The sequence below is a fragment of the Embiotoca jacksoni genome, unplaced genomic scaffold (genome assembly GCF_022577435.1).
Source record: "Embiotoca jacksoni isolate LCO1_2020_lvr unplaced genomic scaffold, fEmbJac1.0.p SCAF_12, whole genome shotgun sequence".
Taxonomy (NCBI): Eukaryota; Metazoa; Chordata; class Actinopteri; family Embiotocidae; genus Embiotoca; species Embiotoca jacksoni.
The window spans coordinates 6,567,876-6,589,302 of NW_027185252.1; the positions used below are offsets into that span (position 1 = coordinate 6,567,876).

At 40.9% G+C, this 21,427-nt stretch overlaps 1 protein-coding gene across 4 annotated transcripts in view; it reads right to left on the reverse strand.

Moving 5' to 3' along the window:
- Window positions 1-21,427, reverse strand: part of ccser2a (coiled-coil serine-rich protein 2a) — a 48,220-nt gene that overhangs the window by 25,749 nt on the left and 1,044 nt on the right. For all 4 annotated transcript variants that reach the window (XM_069144453.1, XM_069144452.1, XM_069144455.1 and 1 more), the window contains exons 2-3: window positions 7,307-8,805; window positions 7,003-7,214 (exon numbers count right to left, since the gene is read on the reverse strand). In XM_069144453.1, coding sequence (XP_069000554.1) covers window positions 7,003-7,214; window positions 7,307-8,762 — 1,668 coding nt within the window. In that variant the 5' untranslated portion in view covers window positions 8,763-8,805. The remainder of the gene's footprint in view (window positions 1-7,002; window positions 7,215-7,306; window positions 8,806-21,427) is intronic.

Sequence of the window (21,427 nt, forward strand, 5' to 3'; positions counted from 1 at the left end):
TTCACTTGAAATAAGCTGCTCTCTTAAAACCTAATACCCCGCCATTAGTTTCCACTGAGATCCCAGTTTGGCAACTCTCATCAGAGGGGGGCCAAGAAATAAACACAAAATATACCTTTTTCAGGATGATTAGTTTTTGATGGCAATGTCTTGATGGGCTTAATGAGCTGGATTTAGATATTAAACCGTTGCTTGGTGCGTGCGTGTGCGTGTGCATGTTAGTGAGAAAGAGAGCGAGAGAAAGCAATAGAGAATGTATCCCATGTGTGACATTAGCACCCCTACTTAGCAATGTAATTCTTTATAGTCTATGTCTTGGGACTTGCTGGTGGATTTGATGGAGGATACGTCCTCTACTCCAATCATTTTCGCATGTCATGGTAATCCATCTACCCAACTAATTTGCAGCTTTGGAACTCAGGCAGTTTTTAACAAAAAGTCAATTTTCTGGTTCTATTTTATGATTATAACCAGTGTAAGATATGTTAAATGTAGGATAATCCCAGTCAAGTACACCCACTGTAAAGTCTCATTGGTGTTGTTGGCTTTCACAGGAATTACAAGGCAACTGCTGTGCGAATGTGTGATAACTTTGAGCGGAGTGTAAAGATCCAAAGAATGACACCAAATAAAGGGTTTATAAAAGAAATACAGAATGCCATAAAATCTTAATTAAAGAAATGAATGAATTTGTATCTTAATTTTTCTATTATATTCTTCCCAAAGTCTTTTAGTTCTTTCAACTTTGATTTAAATTGACGTCCTGTCAGTAAAGAGTAGGTTCAAGGGATGGTAAGCTAGACTTTAACAGTAAAGTAGTACACTTAAAATTCCTAAAATAAAAGCTGTCATTGGAAAATTCTCAAATATTGAAACCGATACTGGCTAAACACATAGCACGTGAAATCTACATTACTTGTCCTAATGACGAACGAGGCAAACTTGTTCAATTGTGTGCTCCTACAGCATTAATTGCGTTGGTACAACAGTCATTCCATATTCATTACACTACAGCACTAAGTGTCTTTTAATAACAGAAACATTCATGAATCACTGATTAATTCTGATCAATTCTACCTTTTTTTCTTTTTCAATTTTACTTTAGGTTTTAACTAACTAAAACTCAACATTTCAAGATGTGTCAAAGTGAAAGCCGCACAGGAAAAGGAATCGATTATAAACCCTGAATTGCTAGACAGCTTTTACTGTGACCCACCTGGAGGAAAATGTTTATTGTATCTTTATCGGAATATAATAAACTGGCAAAGTGGTGGAAATCAGTGTGTTCAAAAAAGAAGATATTGCTAAAAATGGCAACATTATTTATGTAAATAGTTTATTCTGTTGCCTATTCACAGGCAAATATTCAGAGACAGAAACAGAGGCAGTGCGGAGGAGGCACACTGAGTGAAATTGTTTAATGAGTAATGGCAGCTGCAGAAGAGAATAAAATGGAGTTAGAGAACCCTTGAATCAGCAATATGTTTTTCTAAGATTTATCTTTTCCATAATTTCATTTGGTCCTCAAGATGTATGTGTTGTTGGCAGAATAACAACACACCGTCTGTGCCAGAGTGTATAAAGTATATTGAACCTGTTTACTGTGTACAGCAACATATGTACTGACATTATAAAAAATTGCCTTGTTCACAAATAAACTGACTTTGAGATTAAATACAAAACAGATTATGTCAACACAGGACTCATTTTGCACTTGCAAAAATAATCAAACAATTCAGGTTTTATTAGATGATCACAGTTTGAAAAGTAATTTATTTTGCACACGACAAAACCATGTAATTTTGTCGAGTGCACAAGATGTCGCATTGAGTTGGAGCTCTGCCCAATTTTAATATAAAGATGGCTGACAATGATGAATTAATATACAATTATTTTACCTCTTTTCTTTCTTGCAGTTTTTTTTGTTTTTTTTATCAGAGACATTGGAACACAAAAATGGAAAAGAGAACAATATAGACAGTCACTGCCAAAAATGTAAATCCAAGAGTTGAATTTCCTATTCTTTTCAAACTTTTTCTATTTTTCTGAATATTAAAAACATTCTCAGAAGGTGAGTTGGGGTTGTTTTCAAAAGAGCCTTGGCAAAACAAAATCAGCAATGATTCATGAAAGAGCAGTGAAAGCACAGCAAAGTACAGCTCACGTTGTAGTTCCACCTGTTTGCTTCTTGACCTTATTTTACTCATTTAATAGCTCACACGAACCTTATTTACACACACCAGCGAGAACATAATTTAACTATAAATCCAGTCTTAATTAAACTCTAGTTTGAGCTTGAAAATCAAGTTGAAATATTCTCATTTCATGTTCTGCAAAAAAAAAAAAAAAAAAATCATAAAATCCTTGCAGATGTGCTGCACTGTAAGCATTATGGCCAATCACAGTACTGCCATTCAAATTTATAGTCCATAAATGTATTATACTTAACCCAATTTTGTCAGTGAAAGTGGTTTTGCATTTATCTTGCCAGTCTGCTATATTATCGCCTAAATCCATTTTATCAGGGGCCCAATAAGCAGCCAGTTTAATATTTATAACCTGTGAGGGCCAGTTAATGGGCAAAGTGGTTATAAAAGGGACTGTGATAATCATCTATAGGAAAATAATAGGTCACAACAGTGCTTCGAAACTAAAGCGGGTCATGACTGATAATGATAGAAGTATAGGTTGTAATTTAGGAATGACTCATAACAGTCATCATAAGCAAAATTGTGTCTCCTCTGTATGTGTCACGGTCTCTACTGAAAGCAGTGAATAAAACCATTGTTTACCTTAAAGGGTTGCTGTTGTCAATTTCAAATCAGGGCAAACAAAAAGCAGGTTAGCTATAAGCCTCATTAATACGACAGCCTAGCTGGTGCACTGGCAGCATGTGCCATAAATGGCTGAGTACTCTGCAGGCAAAAGGCTTAAGCACCTCACTCATTTAAACACTAATGAATTGACCTGTCTCAACCTGGCTCCACAGAAAGCCTAAAATTAGAGGCAAAAAAATATAAATCAGAGATAAGAGGCAGCAGTAATTCTGCAGCTTTGAGGAAGCAAAGGGAGAAACCAAAGGATTATAGAATTACTCAGAATTTGGTTTATAAACAGGAGAACGAAAGCAAAATGTAGAAAAACTTCTTTTAAAAAATGCTACAATTACGCTACCCAAGACAAGAGGCGATAAGAATGTAGAGAAATATACAAGGCTAAAGGTTAAGAGTCTAGCATTTTTACTTCAAGGTTTCATACTGTGTTGAGGGATGCTGGGCTGCAATTTCAAAGGAGGGAAATATATTTCTTCAAACGAGAAAATCTGAAACCCATGGGTAATGAAATCAACGGAACTTCAAGGAAACAAATTTCTAATTTAGTTATCCATTTAGATGTGACCACAACGTTTATGTAGATAAACCAAATCAAAATAAATTGTGAAGATAATGACATGCAATACAATCTATTAACCCCGCAATGCATTGTACATTTGGGAAGGTTAACGCGTTAACAACGTGTGCGGTAGAGATGTTAATTTAAAGGTCACAGATTGTGATGTCGATTTTATTGTATCTATGGCGTACCAGATATCGTTTTGTAGAGTGACAAATGCAAATGTGAATTTCGCCTGAAATCTGACACAGTTTTAACCAGAAATATAAAACGCCTCAGAGATTAAATGTTTTGCAGAGGTTTTATATTGCAGAGGTTTTACTATTATTGTGTCTAAGGCCATGTCAAAGGTAAAACGCATTTATCAGCATGTAAATTTTTACTATTTCAGCTTTCAGCTGAAACAGTAAATGTATCAGCTTTTAGCTAATACATTTATGATATGAAGAAATCTCAAGAACAAAATAGTCTACTGATGCTGTTGCATTCTATGATGCACTGAGATGAGGCCTGGAGCACATTAACAGTAACCGTGACATGTGGCCCTCCATTTCATAATGCCAATTTTGTAAAGCTGGTACTGTACTGAGCTGCACGGCGCATCATGGGAATGTTATTATGAGCTCAGGTAGCCCACTCCTTGATTCTGCACAGAGGCATATGAATGCAGATTGAGCCACATATAGCCAGAAAAATACTGGCACCCACAAACCAGGAATGATTGCAAGCACACCCACCTTATGTTGTTTTAAGGATGCACAGTGCCTCCAAGTGGACTCAGCACACCACTGCAGTGCAGCAATGTGAACCTAATGGGAGCTCCACATTTTCTCCACTCTCTCGTTCCAGCAAGAAACAAACACAGCAAGTTTCAGACGTAAATGCTATAAACAGCCGTTGCTCAGTAGTTTTTTTTTTCTTTTCTTCAGAACCATGACTGAATGCGTAATGTTTTTATCAGTCATTAAGATTGGGTTTAATACCCTGCCTTCCTTTTGTTTCCAGCATCTTAATCAGAGCAGGAGATTGGCATAATGTATGAGACAAGATCAAGAATGAAGCTTTCATGTCAAACTCCTGCTGCAAATGAAACAAACTGTGATGCACGGACAGTGCTTTGGGACAGGGTATATTTGTGGTTTTCTTCTGTTCATTGCAAGAATATTTACTCCATGAACAAGGGAAGAATGACTAGTCATAGACACAAACAGATGGAGAGGAAATGACAGTAAAAAGGGGTGGGATAGACGGAGCTCGGTGCATCCAATTACAGTAAATGGGCTCATTTCCTCTAATCAAATAGCTCAGTTAAATATCTCAAAGGCTGAATCCCCGGAGAGTTCATCTTCACACATCAGCAATCAGCCACTAAATCTCTCTCTCTTTTTCATTCAGCTTCGACCCTTTTCACTCTTTTTTTCTCCTCTAGCTCCCACTTACTCATCAGACCTTTCCCTCTCTTACAGAAAGGTCTATTCCTTCCCCTTTCTTCTCCGACCACAGATTTGTACCTCTCTAAGCTATGTTAATGCATTAAATAATTCCTACACAGATTCCTACGGTGTTGAGCTTTAGGTGGAAATGATGACACATTTTCCATCTTTGGTGGTCTGTTTTTTTTTTTTTTTACTCTTTATCGCTCCAATCCAACTACTATTCCTGCTTTTTGCACTACTACTTAAATTAAAACTTACATGCTATCATGTGCCACAACTACAACTACTAATAACTTTTGAATCTACTGTCAGACTGTAGTCAATTCTCGTGAAGAGCATCTTGTACTTTGTGATCCTAGTGAATCACAGTCAGCAGAATACGCTTCATCAATAACTAATTAAAATCCTCTCATTAGTATTAAATTCATTAATTCTGTAAGGATTTACTATTATTTAGAGTACTTAAGAATACATTTACAGTACATAGATTTAGATTGACCACAAAATACACGAGCTGTAGTCTGAGACACTTTTGTCATTATACATGGACTGTCAACAACCCTGTGTTTTCAAAATGTCAAACAAGCCTCTCACATGATGACAGTGAAAATAATCTACAACACAAGCACACACACACACTTCTTAAGACATAGTGAATGAATCTTAATCAGTTCCACATCGCTAAAGCGCATGTGCTTATACTGATCGCAGCCCTGCACATATACACAACGTCTGCTTTTTGCTTTAGTAGTTGCGGCTAATTCCTCACTGTAAAATAAACACGTCACATTTTCAGTATCTTTAATCTTGTGTCAACATCACATAATGAAAGCAGTAAACAAGCTAATCGTATTATATCATTTCTAATCGAGCTCATTTTAAGCTCCTTATGCATTCCTGAGATCAAGTGCCCTAGTACAGGAATACAGAGAACCAAAGCAAGGCCAGAAATACTATTAAAGCACAGTTGGTAAGCAGGTCAGCATTCCTTTCAGAAGCGCTGGCTGAAAAGTCTATAGACAATTTTGCTTTCCTTTACAAGCTTTGTTCTGCTTGTTGAATCCCTAATTATAAAGGAAGTAGGAATTATTTGAAAGTGGAACTGATTAATGGACTTAGACATGTTAAGTGGCTCGTGGTATAAATGTTGAAGTTTTAACCAGCAGGAAAGCCTAAAGCATACAGGTACAACAAATGTGCTTGGTAATGGCTTTGTAATATATGTCAAGATCACATAATACTGGATATTTCACATTTTTAACGGATAAAAACAGACAGGAATCCCAGCGTATACAGTATTTTGCATAACGGATTTTCAGTTACAGTATATTCAGTATGAATCATGATGGAAGGTAAGCTTGGTTTGGGTCCTGAAGCTAACATTTAATACATTATGCCTTAATGTGTACTGTAGGCCAATATTTGGAGGTAGAGAAGTCCAGAAGTCTTTTAAAGTGGTCACTTCAAGCTTGAACTCTTGTCCATAGTGTCCACGGTAATGTTAAAGTCCATTTGTTTAATGTGCATCACATCACACTTAAGGTTTCATAACCTTTACATTTCTTTCAACTCTCTCCCGCATATAAGCAACAGTTCTTGGAAATGTACTGAGTTCTCAGTCAGACAAGCCTATTCTTTGCCAACTTTCAATTAGCTAAAGCGGCAACAGCTTCAACTGTTCTCTGAGGTTTTTAGCCTTAGTTACCGCATCATCATTCAAGGGTTTTGGCTGCTTTCCCCCCATTTCATTGTCTAAAAAATGCTACTGAGCAGTTTGCCAGCTGACATAAATTCAAGGAGGAGTAACAAGCATGAGGGCTTGTTGGCAGAAGTTACAACAACGCTTACTTCTTTGGCAGTTTAATATCTACAACTGATAAATTACCCTTCAAAAAAATATGAGGTAAAACTGTTATTGGATTTACTATCAGTAAGTCAACAGAATTTAAATAAAATTTATTTTTAAAAGTATTAATCTTTTGAGCGAGCTGGAATCTATTATTCAGTTTTTGTTTTCTTTGAGTCATTTTCTCAACACAAGTGAATTTAAGATGGTTACCCATTTCTTTCTGTGTACTCGAAAACCAGAATGGCAGTGGAGTGGACCCAGTGGCAAAAGAAAAGACCAGGTTATTGGACTGAAAAATGTACCAAGATGGAAACTGGGACTCACCATGCTGTTGAGCTCTGAGTCATCATAGCCGTCTAATGGATGAGTCCCAAGGCCCCCAAGGGGCTCCAGACCCTCTTCATCCCACATGTAGGTTCCACCAGAGCTGTTGGAGGGGGACATCTCTACAGATGAAACCTGGTGGGCATCACCCCGCTGTGGAGACAACACCAGTGATTCCTGGGACTCCTGCATAGGGCTGTCTTCTTTATGTCCTGCAGAAGATATGCAAACACAGGATGAACAACTACCAGAAATGTAACACAGAAATCTAGCTGCATTTTCTTCCAATTGAGTTTTTTTTTACCAGCCTGATCCACAGAGTCCCAGTCAACGGTGTCATTGAGAAAGCTGTGTAGGGAGAGTTGGGTAGCGCTAACAGCTTTCCTGTTGTCAGGCATGTCCCCATCACTGAGCACATCTCCCACACTGTCAAAGTCATCTAGAAACTCTTCACTGGTGTCACCTCTATCTAGCGATGAGGCAGAAGATAAGGACATGTCCTCCAGGGTCTCGCAAGCTGCCTTGCCGGAGGTCTGCCTAAGTACACCAGTTCCTCCTCCTTTTCTTTCTCTATCTCCAGAGCTTCCATCACTGTCATTGCGAAAGTCTCCTTTTTCTGCCTCACCAGTTGGCCCAATGTCTATTGCTATCCCGAATAGCCCTCCACATTCAGAGGCAGCTGAAGACATGATATCCTCCTTGGCCCTGCCTGGAAAAATAGGTTTCTGATGCTTGGCCTGTCCAGATCGAGGCAGCCTGAAGCCTAAAGACCCCCCACTGTTGGTCAATGACTTGGTTAGCACACAACTAGGGAGCAGAGGCTTCTTCAGAGCTCGGGGAGTAGAAGGTGCTGAAGGGACTGAGGGGTTGGGCAGAGAGGAGGCAGCTGGAGGAGTTCTGCTGTACTGCAGTCCTCCAAGTCCTCCACTTAAACCACCAGAGCCTCCAAGGCTGCCACTCAGTCCAAAACCCACTCTTCCATTGCTGAGCTGAGGGGGTTTGAGAAAATTACTTCGAGGGGGCCGGAGTTGTGTGTTGGCAAGGGGCTTGGCTAGCTCCACAGCCCGATTGAAGGAGAAGGATCGTGTCATAGGCTCGCTGGTGGGCGAGGGAATCTGCTTAAAGTGAGTAAAGCTGTTCGAACGAACAATGTTGTCCAGTGCAAGGATCTTCAGGCTCTCACTGGACTGAGACAGGCTGTCTTGAGAGCTGCTTCTGGGTGAGGTAGAACCTAACCTTGGCTGCACAAGACGAGACTCTGACCCTGTTCGAGCAGGGATGCAGGAGCCATTCTGGCCCAATTTAGAAGCACCGTTCATTGAACTTTGGCCTAATTTGGTGCCTTCTTTGGGACTCGTCTTTGAGGATTGCTTGGGGATGGCTTTGGGACTGGAGACAGCCACCATCAAAGAACCTGACCTGCGCATCTTAGGCGTCCCTGGAAAGGAAGTTTTGACCTCCTTGACTAATGAGGGAAGCTGTGTCTGAGCCTTATCTTCACTTCCATCCCCGGGGCTGGTGGGAGTGGTGGGGTTGGAGGCGGTCGTTCCCTCATCTCTCTTCCATTTCAAGGAAAAAGGAGAGGCACGTATCACACCATTCGGACGTGGTCCTGGGGGAGTGGTCTTCACATCCTGGGTAGGGGTGGTTGGTTGTGTAGAACCATTGCACAGAGGGCTCGTACCACCAGTCGAAGAGCGTCCACCGAATTTAGGCAGTCTGGATACCATGGCAGACCTGATGGGTGCTTTTTCTTCCATTAGATGCCAACAAAGGCATGGAGGAGTATGGACTTATACACAACTGGGGAAAGAACAGACAGAAAGACAGAATAAGAGCTGATTAGTTTTAAGTGCATATGATTGGACCTGGGATACTGACAAGTTGCTTCATAGGCTAATTCAAACCTTTAAACCTCTTCATTAATACCCACAGCAGCCACAATGTGTAGGTTTTCTAATAATAATACTTTATGTTTGAAAACAAAGTAATGCATTGTAAGATTACGTTCTAATACAGGTTGTGAGAAAGCAGACACACAAACTGGCAACACAAAAAAAAATGCAGTCAGATACAAAAACACAAACGCATGTCAACACATGTCCTCATCAGTAACGATAATATAATTATCTGGTAATTATTTGTTATAATACCAAGGATAATCCTCTTCACCTGCTGCAGTGGTTGCATGTGTTTCCTTTTCAAAGATTAGTGACGGTGAGTAGCATTAGGGATGAATCTGGCAGACTTACAGGGTGACTTTATACTGTCACGAAATGTTTTGCTTGATGCTTTCATGTGGTCACATGAAATACACAGTAGTCACAACTTTCAATCACACATGGTAAAGCTGAACCCAAATAGAAGTAATTGTGACTCTTTTCAAAGCGGACAGCAAAAACTTACTCAACTAAATCTAGTGCAGCAAACTAAACTGTGTGCTTGTTATGATATTTAAAATGAGGTGACTCTTACACATAAACTCCCAAAATTTAAGGGCGAACAAAAGGAGCAAACAAGACATTCTCACTAAGAAGTTAATAGAATAATGAGATTTCCTTTTCTAAAAGCTTCACACATGACTTGACATGTAGCTGGCACAGGCTTTCGGGGATTTGGCGCCAACACGCCTGGCCAACAAAAAATGGGCAAATAGAGAGACAGTGCCTGGGAGAAAAGGGAAAACCAGTCCTGGGAAGTTAGCCAGCATACGGTGAATAGTGAATGGAGGGTGTATAGCATGTAAAGCCAATGGAGGGAGAACACAAGGCTGTTTCCTCTCACTCATTGTTAGATCCATTCAATTCAAATCAGCCATGTGACAAGAGGACATGTGTTGGTGATTCACCTGCATGTTACATCCATCTGGCGAGTGCTGGAATATTATAAATTGAAAAGTTGTTGATATCCAGATGGTTGGTGTGGTAAGCAGAAAGTAAACCATCTGCATGAGGAAGCTATGCAGTTACTAAAAACTTTGCAAACCCAAATGGACAAAAAATAGCATATTGTTGCACCAAATAATATCAATATTTACAATTACAAATTCACTTTTAAGAAAAGCCTGCCGTTTTGTTGCTTTATTGTAGCTCAAACTGACCCCTTGACAAACACATATACTGGAGCAATAATCCAATCAACTTTTGAAGAGGTGGGGGAGGGGTGTGGTGTCACAATGTGGGTCTCCTATTCTGGAAAAAAAAAAAAAAAAACCTCTGTACCACACTGCCCCACATTCCCACGCAGACACACACGTGCCTACAATCAAAGAGACTCACTCACCACGGCCACACGAGTGTCTGGCCACGCCACCATCCTAATCTCTTCCGTAAACACACATGGGTATGAACACAAAAACACACACTTACACACACAAAATCAGGTCAACATGCCCAGGCAGTGCTACCAAAGCCTCTTTGCCCTCAGGAGTGGGTGGTGACTGTGTGTCTGTGTGTTTAATGGGTTGCAATTAAATAAGGGGTTTTCACTACTGTCAACGGCCAGAGAACCTTTCAAGTTTCATTCATGTCCAGCGTGTCAGATTACTATTACATAGCAGCAACTCCACACAATGCTGTAGCAAATGTTTATTCATCGGGGTCACCACTTCATCATCCAGCCATTGAAAGATGTCTGTCTGCTGAGCTGATGTTCTTATTTTGATTTATTTCAACTCAAGTCATCCTTGAGAAATCACACTCCACAGCTGTTATTTGTGCCATATTTCAGTTTTTAATTGTAATCACTGGGCTGCTGCATACACACAGAGGTGCAGCCAATGAAAAATAGGAGTCACGAGGAGTTAAGAACTCAATGAAATTTTAACTCCAGAAAATGGTGTTTGTTAATAATACATTTCAGTCAAATCTAAATATTGCTTTGGTAAACTCGTGAAGAGCTACATTCTACTATAAACTGAGCATTTATTCTAATAGCAAATTAAGACCCCAGACATGTTCCATCGTCACAGTCCTGCATCCCAAAGCGGTGATCTAAAGATGAGTATTGCCTATATTTGTTTAATATTGGTGCCCAGACAATATCCAAATTTTGGTGCCATCAACACTGTTTAAATTAACATCTATTGCTGAAGAATAAACTTGTCTTCAAAAATATAGAAAACTGAGCAAAACCTTACATGCATTGGTGTTTGATTATTTTGTATTTTAATAAGTGTTAACATAACCTACCATAGAGCGCTTTTCCGAAATAAAACAATTACAAAGCAAGACAAAATATTTAAGATCTGAGTACCAAATTATAGTGAATGACAGGTTGCGTTGGTTAGTGCTACAGACAGAATATGGTTGATACCCGGCCCTAAACTCAATACTAGTACAAAGACAAAGGTCACCACAATAAATCCATAAATAAACAACAAGATCCTAACTGACTGACACACATTCAGAGGTAGAGCAGTAAACCGTGCAGGCCATCTGTCAAACGCTCATATCTGAAGATTTGCCCCTCCCCCAGAGTAAAGTACGGTAAATATACATCCCAGAGATTCACTAACATCAAGCCCAAGGCCAGCACTAAACCCAATGTTTCTTCTGTGGCTCTCTACTGCATATGAAACAACAAACAAAGCCCTGAGAGACTGAGGCTACAAATGATCATAAGAAAACAGTCCAGGTCCAATTAAAGCCAGAATTATTATTTATATGTTGAAAACATAATTTTATGAGAAAAGCAGATGAAGTATTGGAATGACCGAAGAAAGCCTCCAGCCTGGATTCAAATCAACGGCTATGAAGATAATTTAAATAATCACACTTTTCTTGAGGTCCCACAACCTGACTGCATTATAGAATCTGTCTGCGATACGAATCAGATTAACAAACAAGATTAACATCAATATCCAGTGCATTTAAGGTTTCGCCATGATTTCCCTCCCAATTAAGAAAGATAACAAAAGAGACAAGAGCCAGCAGAAGATGGAGGTAAAAAGGATTATACAGAGAAGATAAATTGACAGACAGATACTGATAAATAGAGTTAGAATTGGAGAAACAAGACTCCAAACAGATTTTTCCCACAGAGAGATCTTCTGCTATACCTGCAGCTTAACATCTCAGCAAAGATCCCTGTGCGTGAAATGAACAGTAAAGTGAGGTGACATCTTTTCTTACTCTGTCATGCAGGGAATGGGAGTTTTATTTCTGTCTGACAGTGAAGCTATTTGGCCTTCCTTCATTTCCGACTCAGAGGACAGCACGGTAGAAAGCACCTGGCAGAGAAGCAGGAGGGCTGAAATATCAGTTCTGGGATAATAAGTAGGCTTCATTTCTCTTCTGGCAAAGCTTTCACTTTTGAACTGCACATGCACACCAACTACAGAGATGCATTCTTCGGGAGTAACAGGATGGATGCAGATAGGAAGTGACAGCCCGAGGGCTACGATCTATCGGGTCATTGGAACTACGCATGAATGGAGGTGCTCTACTACGCCGTAAATCCCCATTCCTTCTGTTTATCCGCATACCCAGTCTGTCCCCATCTCCCAGTGCTCATAGTTCTATCATTAAAATGCAGTGGCACCATCTCTCAATGGAGCAGTATGTCAGGCTACATCCATCTTTCTTCTCTTACCTTTCCATCATTTGATTTTGAACACTTTAGGAGAGGAGAATTTTATATGACTTATGAGGATATGAGGATCAAAATTTCCTGGTGGGATATACACAGTATATTTTTATGTAAGTCAATTCTTTTTCTATGGTAATTTATAAAGAAAACACAATATAAAAATGTCAGAAACTCTATGAATTCCTTAGTGGTAGTAGGGTTAGGTCACATATTGAATAAATTCAGATTTCCATTTCTGTTTTCATTATAAAGCAGGTATATGTGCTAAAGTGGTAAAATCCCAACTGTGTGTATTGACTTCAATAGGTTTGTGATGTCACAAACTCATGATCATGATAATCTCCATCCTCAGCAAGCTAACAAGCTACAAAACCAAAGCCGTGGTTGGTCTGGACATGTGTAACTCAGAAATAGTCAGCCAATCAGATGAGAGGGTCATTGATATCAATGCGGCAATTCCCTGTGTAGAGCAATCAGTAGTTTAAAGTTTCAGAATAACTTCCAAAACAAATAAGTGTTTGCAACTGCAGAGATTAAAAATGCAAAGTGCTTTCTCTTTTGAATAAGAAATTGGCAATTCAAGTCCACGTGGACTGTAAGCTACATAACAAAAATAAATGAAGCAGGGAGGATAAAAAGGGGGAAACATGGAAGGAGAGACAGGAAGGAAGGATGGAGCGAGCAAAAAAGGATGAAAACTCTCTTCCAGCTCTTGTTTGTTCTTGGCGTGATGTGGAAGGCCTCTGTACCTTCCTCTTTTTTCTTTGTACATCTTCCTGTCCATCTTGGGGAATCTGTCTTTCATGGTGCAGAACGAATCAATTATGTGGATCCAGAGATATACAGTATAACCAAGGTCCGAAGAGCCTATGTCATCCAGCTGACTCTACTGTGACAAAAGATATTTGTTTTAAAAGTCTACTGACCACCCCAGATCCACACAAACCACCGTCTCAGAGCACTTTCACTATTGTCCCAGTCACTGAAGACAAATCCAAGGGCTTGTGTTTACCAACTATAGTACAGTACACTTAAGAAAAAGTAAATATGTAGGCCTTACACTATTTAATTCTAATTAAGTGTTCGTCTGAAAATGGATAAAGGGGATTATAAATATAATGACAATCAAATACAGCCTAAGCAACTTTCTCACCTCCCACTGAAACTAAACCAAAGTGCAGCCTCATTTACATATATTGACAAGAGTCCAGAGTCTCAGTGGGGGTAATAACTGGGCCAGTCATCTGGACAGGGAGTTGTGGGCCATAGCTCTCTCCCTGAAGAGACTAAGAGAGTGCCATTAGAGCAGGCTAATAGAATGAGACAAGGATGAAAGCAACACTGACGCGAGACTAATGTGTATTGAGTGAAAGCAATACCGGGCAGCGCTGCACTGGTACAGAAAGATGCTAAATCCAATGAGGCACCGAGAGGGTTCGGTAATGCTGTGTACTAACTGTGCAAGATCAAATGACACAGGGTAACAGAGGGAGCAGTAACTAGAGAGCTGAGGAGAAAGTTAAGGTGTGGCAACCTGCTACAGTAAGAAATAAAGCATGTGCACATCGCATGTGGCATCATACAGGACTACAACAAGTTACGATACATGAGAGAACATTAGCACATCATATATGACCATCTTTCAGCAGTATTCGTGAATTTTTTTTTTGCCAAAAATGTACCACAGAAAAGTAGATTAGAAAACATTACCTTAACTCAGTGAATTTATGTTGACCTTTCCAAACATTTTCATCCCCAAATCAATCATTAAAGTGAGAGCAAAACCCCCACCATGTCACTCTGCGCTTTGTTTCCTCCATCATCTAAACTGAAAGCAAGGCAGCACCCAAAAGAGAGTAGAGTAGAGCACAGGAAAAGGAAGACAGAGGTTGAGCTGTCTGCCTGACTCTGTCCTTGCATGTGTGCCGATGTGCGTGTGCGTGTGTGTGTGTGTGTGTGTGTGTGTGTGTGTGTGTGTGTGTGTGTGTGTGTGTGTGTGTGCGTGTGCGTGTGTGAGGTGACGTGTGTGGTGTGTGCCGATGTGTGTGTGGGAGGAGAGAAGAGAGCCTTCACGAGCGAGTTAATATTTGATAGGGTGTCTTGTAGGAACTCCACTCAGTGGTGCTGCAAGAGGAGTCGAGAGGAGAGAAGAGAAAGTCATGACATGCTATTAATTAAATACACAGAAAAAGCATTCAAATTTATCCTCGGGAACAGATTGTTTGGAGCAAGAAAAGTCTGATCATTTATCCCAACAGGACATTTCACCTCCGAGCGTAAGTAGTGATTTTGCAGTGTGCTGTACTACAATGTCACGAGATCGCCAGAGGGCATAATAAAGGAAACAGATCCTGCGTAGCGTTCAGCTTCACATCAGAAATTACTCCAGTAAAGAGAGAATTTGTTGTGGCTCTCGTAAACATTCAGTGTGAATTCAATTCCCTCTGCTCATTTCATGGTTGACAGCACACTGGTTCCACTCAGTCAACCGTTTTCTGTGAAGTGCCGACAGTAAAAAACCATATGAGCATCGCCAGGTCCTCAACATCTCCTGTTGTGTCTGTGATGTCACATGCCTTGATAAATCACAGCATGGGGTCTGACGCAACCCTCATCAAAACAGCTGCAGAACTAAAGGCTAAAATACAGGCTTTCTAAAGACTAATTCAGCTTTTACGCTGTCGCGTGTGATACCTTCTATTGAATCGTCAATCAAAATCAGACTGGTGACTTTGAATGGCAGAATGAAAAGAGAGTTTTAGGGGGAAATATTTAGAATATACTGCACCGGACCAACACGGTGACAAACAAAAGTCTGAACCAAACTCAGTTATACAACTGACTAGTCACGACACAGACAGCCTTTTAAAAAGTGCTCATAATCTGCCCTGACTCATCCGTATAGGAATAACTTGGCTGTGTTCTTTCGGAGGTGTGATGATGAGCGGTGGAAGTCTTGGTAGCACCTACAGTATATGAATCAAATTATCTTCACTGTCATAGCGACCCAGCTGTCCACTCTCCCATCACCATTATCATGTTTCTCTCTGCAACACTGTGTCGTTCAGTTTTTACTGTATGTGTATGACATGCAGTCAAACGCGTCTCCCATCACACGACCTTCACTTGAACCACGCTGCGAAAAGACTGCGGCACATCTGGCAGGCCCATTTAATTCTCACCTTCTGATTGGCTACAGGGGCCGCAAAGGCTGATAAGTGTCACCAGGCAACAGCGCAGGTGTCAATCACCGTCAGTGAGGTCATCACAGCTGTTCATGTAGATGGGAGCTGAAGTAGGGTGGAGAGCAGGGAGAGGCTTACTTTTCTTTATATTTATATTTAAGTGTATTTGAACTTCTGTGAAACCAACATCAGTCGGACATTACATATTACATATTACATATTACATATACCTCCCAGCTACCAACAACGTACTAATTTAGTCGGAAAAAACTCTCGAACTGACTCCATGGTGTAAAGGCAGAGGACCATAGCTGGAGCATTTATCTTTGATTTTAAAGGATTGGGACCTAAATATAATTTATGAAAAGCTCTGGTGCTTTTTCTAAATCAAAATATACTGTTTGGGTTTTAATGTATTTTTGTAGCAATCTCCTTACAGTGGTATATTTTGGAGATAAATCTGGTCAGCAGAGGAGTTGTGATCTGCTGTTCAGTATCTTTAGTGGCAAACACAAAGTCTTTGGTTTATTAATGTGTTTTAGCTGACATGTTATTAAACAGTTTTAATTATTCATCAGCAAGAGAACACTGCGGATGTTCAACTCGCGTCGTCTTTCTGACAAACCTGCAACATGTCCAATATACACTGTGATTTCAGCCCTGGTTTGACCTACTGTCTCTTGACATGCAGCATGACAGGCACATGTAACTCCATGACCACGAGGGAACTCTACCTTATTAGTGGCTAAGTGGATAAGTGAGATCACCTAATAAATCGTTAGCTCTCAGCTCCCAATCAGATAAACATTACTGGCTCAACTGAAAATATCTCCAACGTGAAACATTAGCACGGAAGACCCAAGTCATACTGTTGGGAAAAGCATATTTTACGATCTCTTATTACGATTGTGCTGTAAATTCCTCCTGCATGATGTCATACATGGTATGAAAATAGTCTGCGTCAAAGCTTTTAATGAACATAAGCACTAAACGGACCCTAAAAGCTTGACAACATGTTTAGGGAAGCATGATATTACTTTTTTTTTTCTTTTTCTTTTTGATCATACAAAGCAAAGCCATAGGATTATGCACTGAAAAAAATTGTTCTTATATGGCTCATGAATACAAGTCAACACACACTTACACAGTACCCATGACTCTGGAGCAGAGGTTATTGCTTTTTCAGCAACCTCCAGGCTTTCCCCAAGCTGCATCAACAACTTCACTTCACACTGACATGCGAGTTCATTTGAAACGTGCAGCTTATCTTACGGCTGCTCCCTCAGAGGCGCTGGATCAAATAGCGAGTCGGAGGAAGCCTGACGCAGCTCTCTGTCTCTCAGTCAACTCGCCGCCACCTCACCGCTACAAAATGTGCCGCTGACCACATGACGTGACCACATGACATCAGGAACTGTTCTCTAGATAATGCCTTGAGTAAATATCTTTTTCTTTTTTTTTTCTTTTTTTTTTAATGGTAGTTACCTGGGCAGACTGACAAAGGACAAAAGGGAAGACTTGTATTACACCCATACTGACTGGCTCTACAGCTTTATTCATTAAAGAAAGCCAACTTCTCAAAACTATGGAATGTATGTAAAAGTAAACTCTACGAAGATGCGACCATGAATCAGGCAACATTATGCACAGATTATACCGGCATAAAAAGTGCATTTTATAGAATGTGAAACGGTGTGCTGTCTGATGGCCATTTGTTTTGATGTTAACTATTCCAACTCTAACTCTGACTTACTGCCACATTGGACGATAGGAAACAGGGTAACGGTGACAGGTGAGGCATGTGGCTTTCATAAACTAAAAAGAATGTATTCCATGATACTGAGCCTGGGTAAAGTTCAGGAATATGAAACAAGCCTAAACAGTGAGCTCTTAATGTCCCAAGTGGATCTATCCTGTGGGAGCGGACAATGCACTGCTATTAGGTCAACTTCCTTTTTGCCCCACTTCCCTCTTTTCCAGTGCCTCCTTCATTTCCACTCACTCTGTCCGTCTCTCTTAACAAACACCTCTAAATGTCTACTATGTCCTTTGGCAGCACATTCTTATCAAGTTAGCAAACGGTCTCACATGAGGCCAGGGGGGACAAGGCATCCTCACATCAAATCAGACCACAGTTGGTGGTTAATATCCATCAAATGCCATGCCTGCCTTTGTGCCCGTTTTCTTCACAGGGTCTGAAGCTATTAGGTCAACTGATGAAACTAGAGGGGGAGCTATCCAAAAGAGTGTCGGGGATAATAGAGTAACATTTCTAATACACCCCAGGAGCCTTCTGGGACTCATACTTGTGCGTCCCCCTGCTGTGTAAATTGCTTTGAACTCCAGGCACCGTAACGCAGTAAAAAGCCATTATGTGCTGAGGTTAGACGATGCTGTTGTTGAGCCCGCCATGCAAATACAAATGTCTGCGCTGGTGACCGCACAGACTGCCATTTGGGACGGCAATTGTTTTTTTGCCTTTCAACAGGACGCGAGTCAAATGTTACTAATGTTTCGCAAACAACTTTAGCCATCAGATCCAGAGCTTAAACTTAACAGGTGGATCACAAAAAAAAAAAATACACTATGTACAGTAATACAATGTTGAAGTGAAAGTTTTCCTGCGTGAAGGAGTGACATGATATGGGAATACTGAATGACCAAAGAGAGGCGATGTGCCAAATAAAACTGGCGCAGTAACTCGAGTACACAGACACCTTTTATTAACTGGGCACTGCTCTGGCAAAGAGCCGTCATGTGTGAGAGAATAACACCTATTTTGAGCAGATGCTTGCACATTACAGCAGGTCCCATACGGCGATTGAGAATGACTCAGCAGTGTTTCTGCAGACAAGCTGAAAGCAAACTTTCAACCCCAGTAGAGAGCACACAGTCTCCGGCACATGTCCAGTGTGTGATCCTCAGGACGTAACGACTCCATGTCACATGACTCAAAGCCTTGAAGGATTATGCAGTAAGACGTAAAGGTCTTAAGGAGCGTGACCCTGCAAACTGTTGCAGTGAAAGTAAATGCCGTTTATATTACCTGATGCGACCAGGAAACACGGAATAACCGGACGAAGGAGGGCGAATCTGTGCATAAATAGATGGGAGCCGCATGCCAGCACAGGCCAGACAATCAGGAAATGCTAGTCTGCATCGGCTTAATGTACATATACTGTAAACTATCCTCTTCTCTGATGCACTCCACTTAAGGCCCTACGCACAACATTCAGCTCGGGATGAGACCTCCTCAGTTTCCTGTGATCTAAACAGTTACAGTCAGAAGTCTATTTATGTCTATGAACTTACACTCAAATTCTAGAGCGTGGGTTCCCCCTAGAACATTTTTGGTACACACCAGTTGTTGTCTACATCCATCAGGTCTATCAGCTATAGCATGCTAATAGCATTAACCTTATGAAGTGGGCAGACACTGGGCAAACTCTGAGCCAACTCCCACTCAGCATCTTAATCAGTCTTCCTAAACGCCATGAACCAGTTCCTTCTATAGATACTTACACTGACAGGCTTACACTTTTGTCCAGTGACAGTTTTCGTCCTCAGTGTTGACAGAGAGAGAGGTGGCATCACACTGCGTATTTTAAGAAGGTTGAAACTGCGCAGATGGCTTTCATTTTGTATTTAATTTAATTATGAATACACTGCACTTGTCTTAAAGGACATTTTTTTTGTTTTATCCATTTTACACTTGACATTACACAGGTCAGCGTCTTTTCTAATTGGCAGTATGCCGCATGAGAGTCGTAACTGCTACGCTAAAAATGATGGTCAATTAGACACTTTTAAATCAAACTGCGAATTTCGTGTAGCCATCTAACTCCTAATCACGATATATTTAGTGAGCAGACATCATTTATAATGCGTACTTCCAATACATTTAAAGCTATTTGAAAACATAGCATTTCTTGTAGGCAATCAATAGCAGTTTGTCACACTGACTTGCAAAGTTGCCTGAATGGAAAAGAGACATCATTAATGTTATCAGGCCTTTTCAGTATTAAGTCAATATCTTGACACTAAATGCCACCATCCAGTCGGCATTGACACACATTTGCTGCCATCACCCTGCTTTATGCTCCTAATAACAATATCCACAACTTCATGGTACATCTTTGTGTTTTCATATTTAGCCCAAATGTAATGGAATAAATCTATGGCGGAGAAAAACAGTCCACCAAATAAAGCTATAGTCATCCAACAGACACAGAATTGTGAAAGTAGAATGTGAATGTCATGCATTCAAAGACTTTTACCGGTGAGTATTTGTTTACTCCAAGGTCTTTTCCTGATCTTTGAAGGACACTAACCCTTGAAGTGCCTGTCGAATTTCTGAGCCTGTGTCTGTGTCGCTGAGATCCATGTACGGAGCTATTCCAAGCCTTTAAACATCTGTGGTCTTACCGAGGGAATGATAGAACTGATAAGCGTGGCTAAGTATAGCTCTAATAGGCAACATGCAGTGAAAGGAGACGGCAAGGAGGATCAGAGAAAAGTCAAAGTCGAATCACGTCGCACGGCTCTTGAGCACAACACCACAACACACGCAGGAAGACATGCAGACAAAAACACAATGAATCATGCTGAATGGCCTCATTTATGGACATTTGAAGTACTCAGCTGAGGTCCTTCATTGATTTTTTTTTATCTGTAGTCAATAGAGTTGAGCAAGTGAAGAGATATGTCAAGTCTGGTTTGCTTCAATTAATGGGATCATAAACAAAAAACAGCAATGGGCAGTAAGGACAACACCCAGGATGACTGCTCATGTCTGACAGGCTGAACCACTTGAAAGCTCGCCTTGCTCCACGCTGACTCCTTTAGTCAGAGATTTCTGGCATTATCACACGTGACTTAACACTTCTATGTGCTGCAAGTAGTTCCTTTCAACATTATGCGAGCGCATTTCGACATCTAATCTGCTTCAAGGTCGCCCTTCATGGGCACTACAGCGTCTTGGGATGACTACAATGTGTTTTCACACATAGATGCATTGCGCCGACGCTGACAGAGGCACAAACAGTCTGGGAAAAAAAAAAAAACTCACATATTGACCTGCAGTTTGGGTGGTCTTCAGCAGGCAGGTGCACAGTGTAGACATTCAGCTGTTGTTGGGAGGGGGGGGGGGGGGGGGGGGGAATCAGATTGTAAACACACCCTCAGCCAAGGTGGCGCTCCAGGACCTCTGCCAACAGGTGCCCGAGGAACACACACATGGATTTGCATGTGTCCGAGTGAGTATGCAATCCAGCCCCAACACCGGAGAAACCAGAGGAGTGTCCATCTCACTTACACTAAGAGCAATCGGTCACGCCTTATCCTAACGTGCATTGGCACTGATGCCGTGGCGCTTTACACCGTCTGTCCGGGGTGTAACAGGGCACAGCCTAAAACGGTGACTTGACCGACAGCAGCTTCCGTTGTCGTGTAAAAAATATGAATTCGTGAGGCTGCGCCGCGCGGTATAAAGGCCGTGGTTAAATTTGAACTCTTCTCTGCTGAATCGAACTTTATGAGGGTGTGCCAGTCATCTTCAGTTACCCTTTTAATCCCGACGTGTGCAGGTGGAGCACATCTCAACGGTGTGTCTCAGGCGAGATTAGACTTCCCTTCAAATATTAAGGACTGAG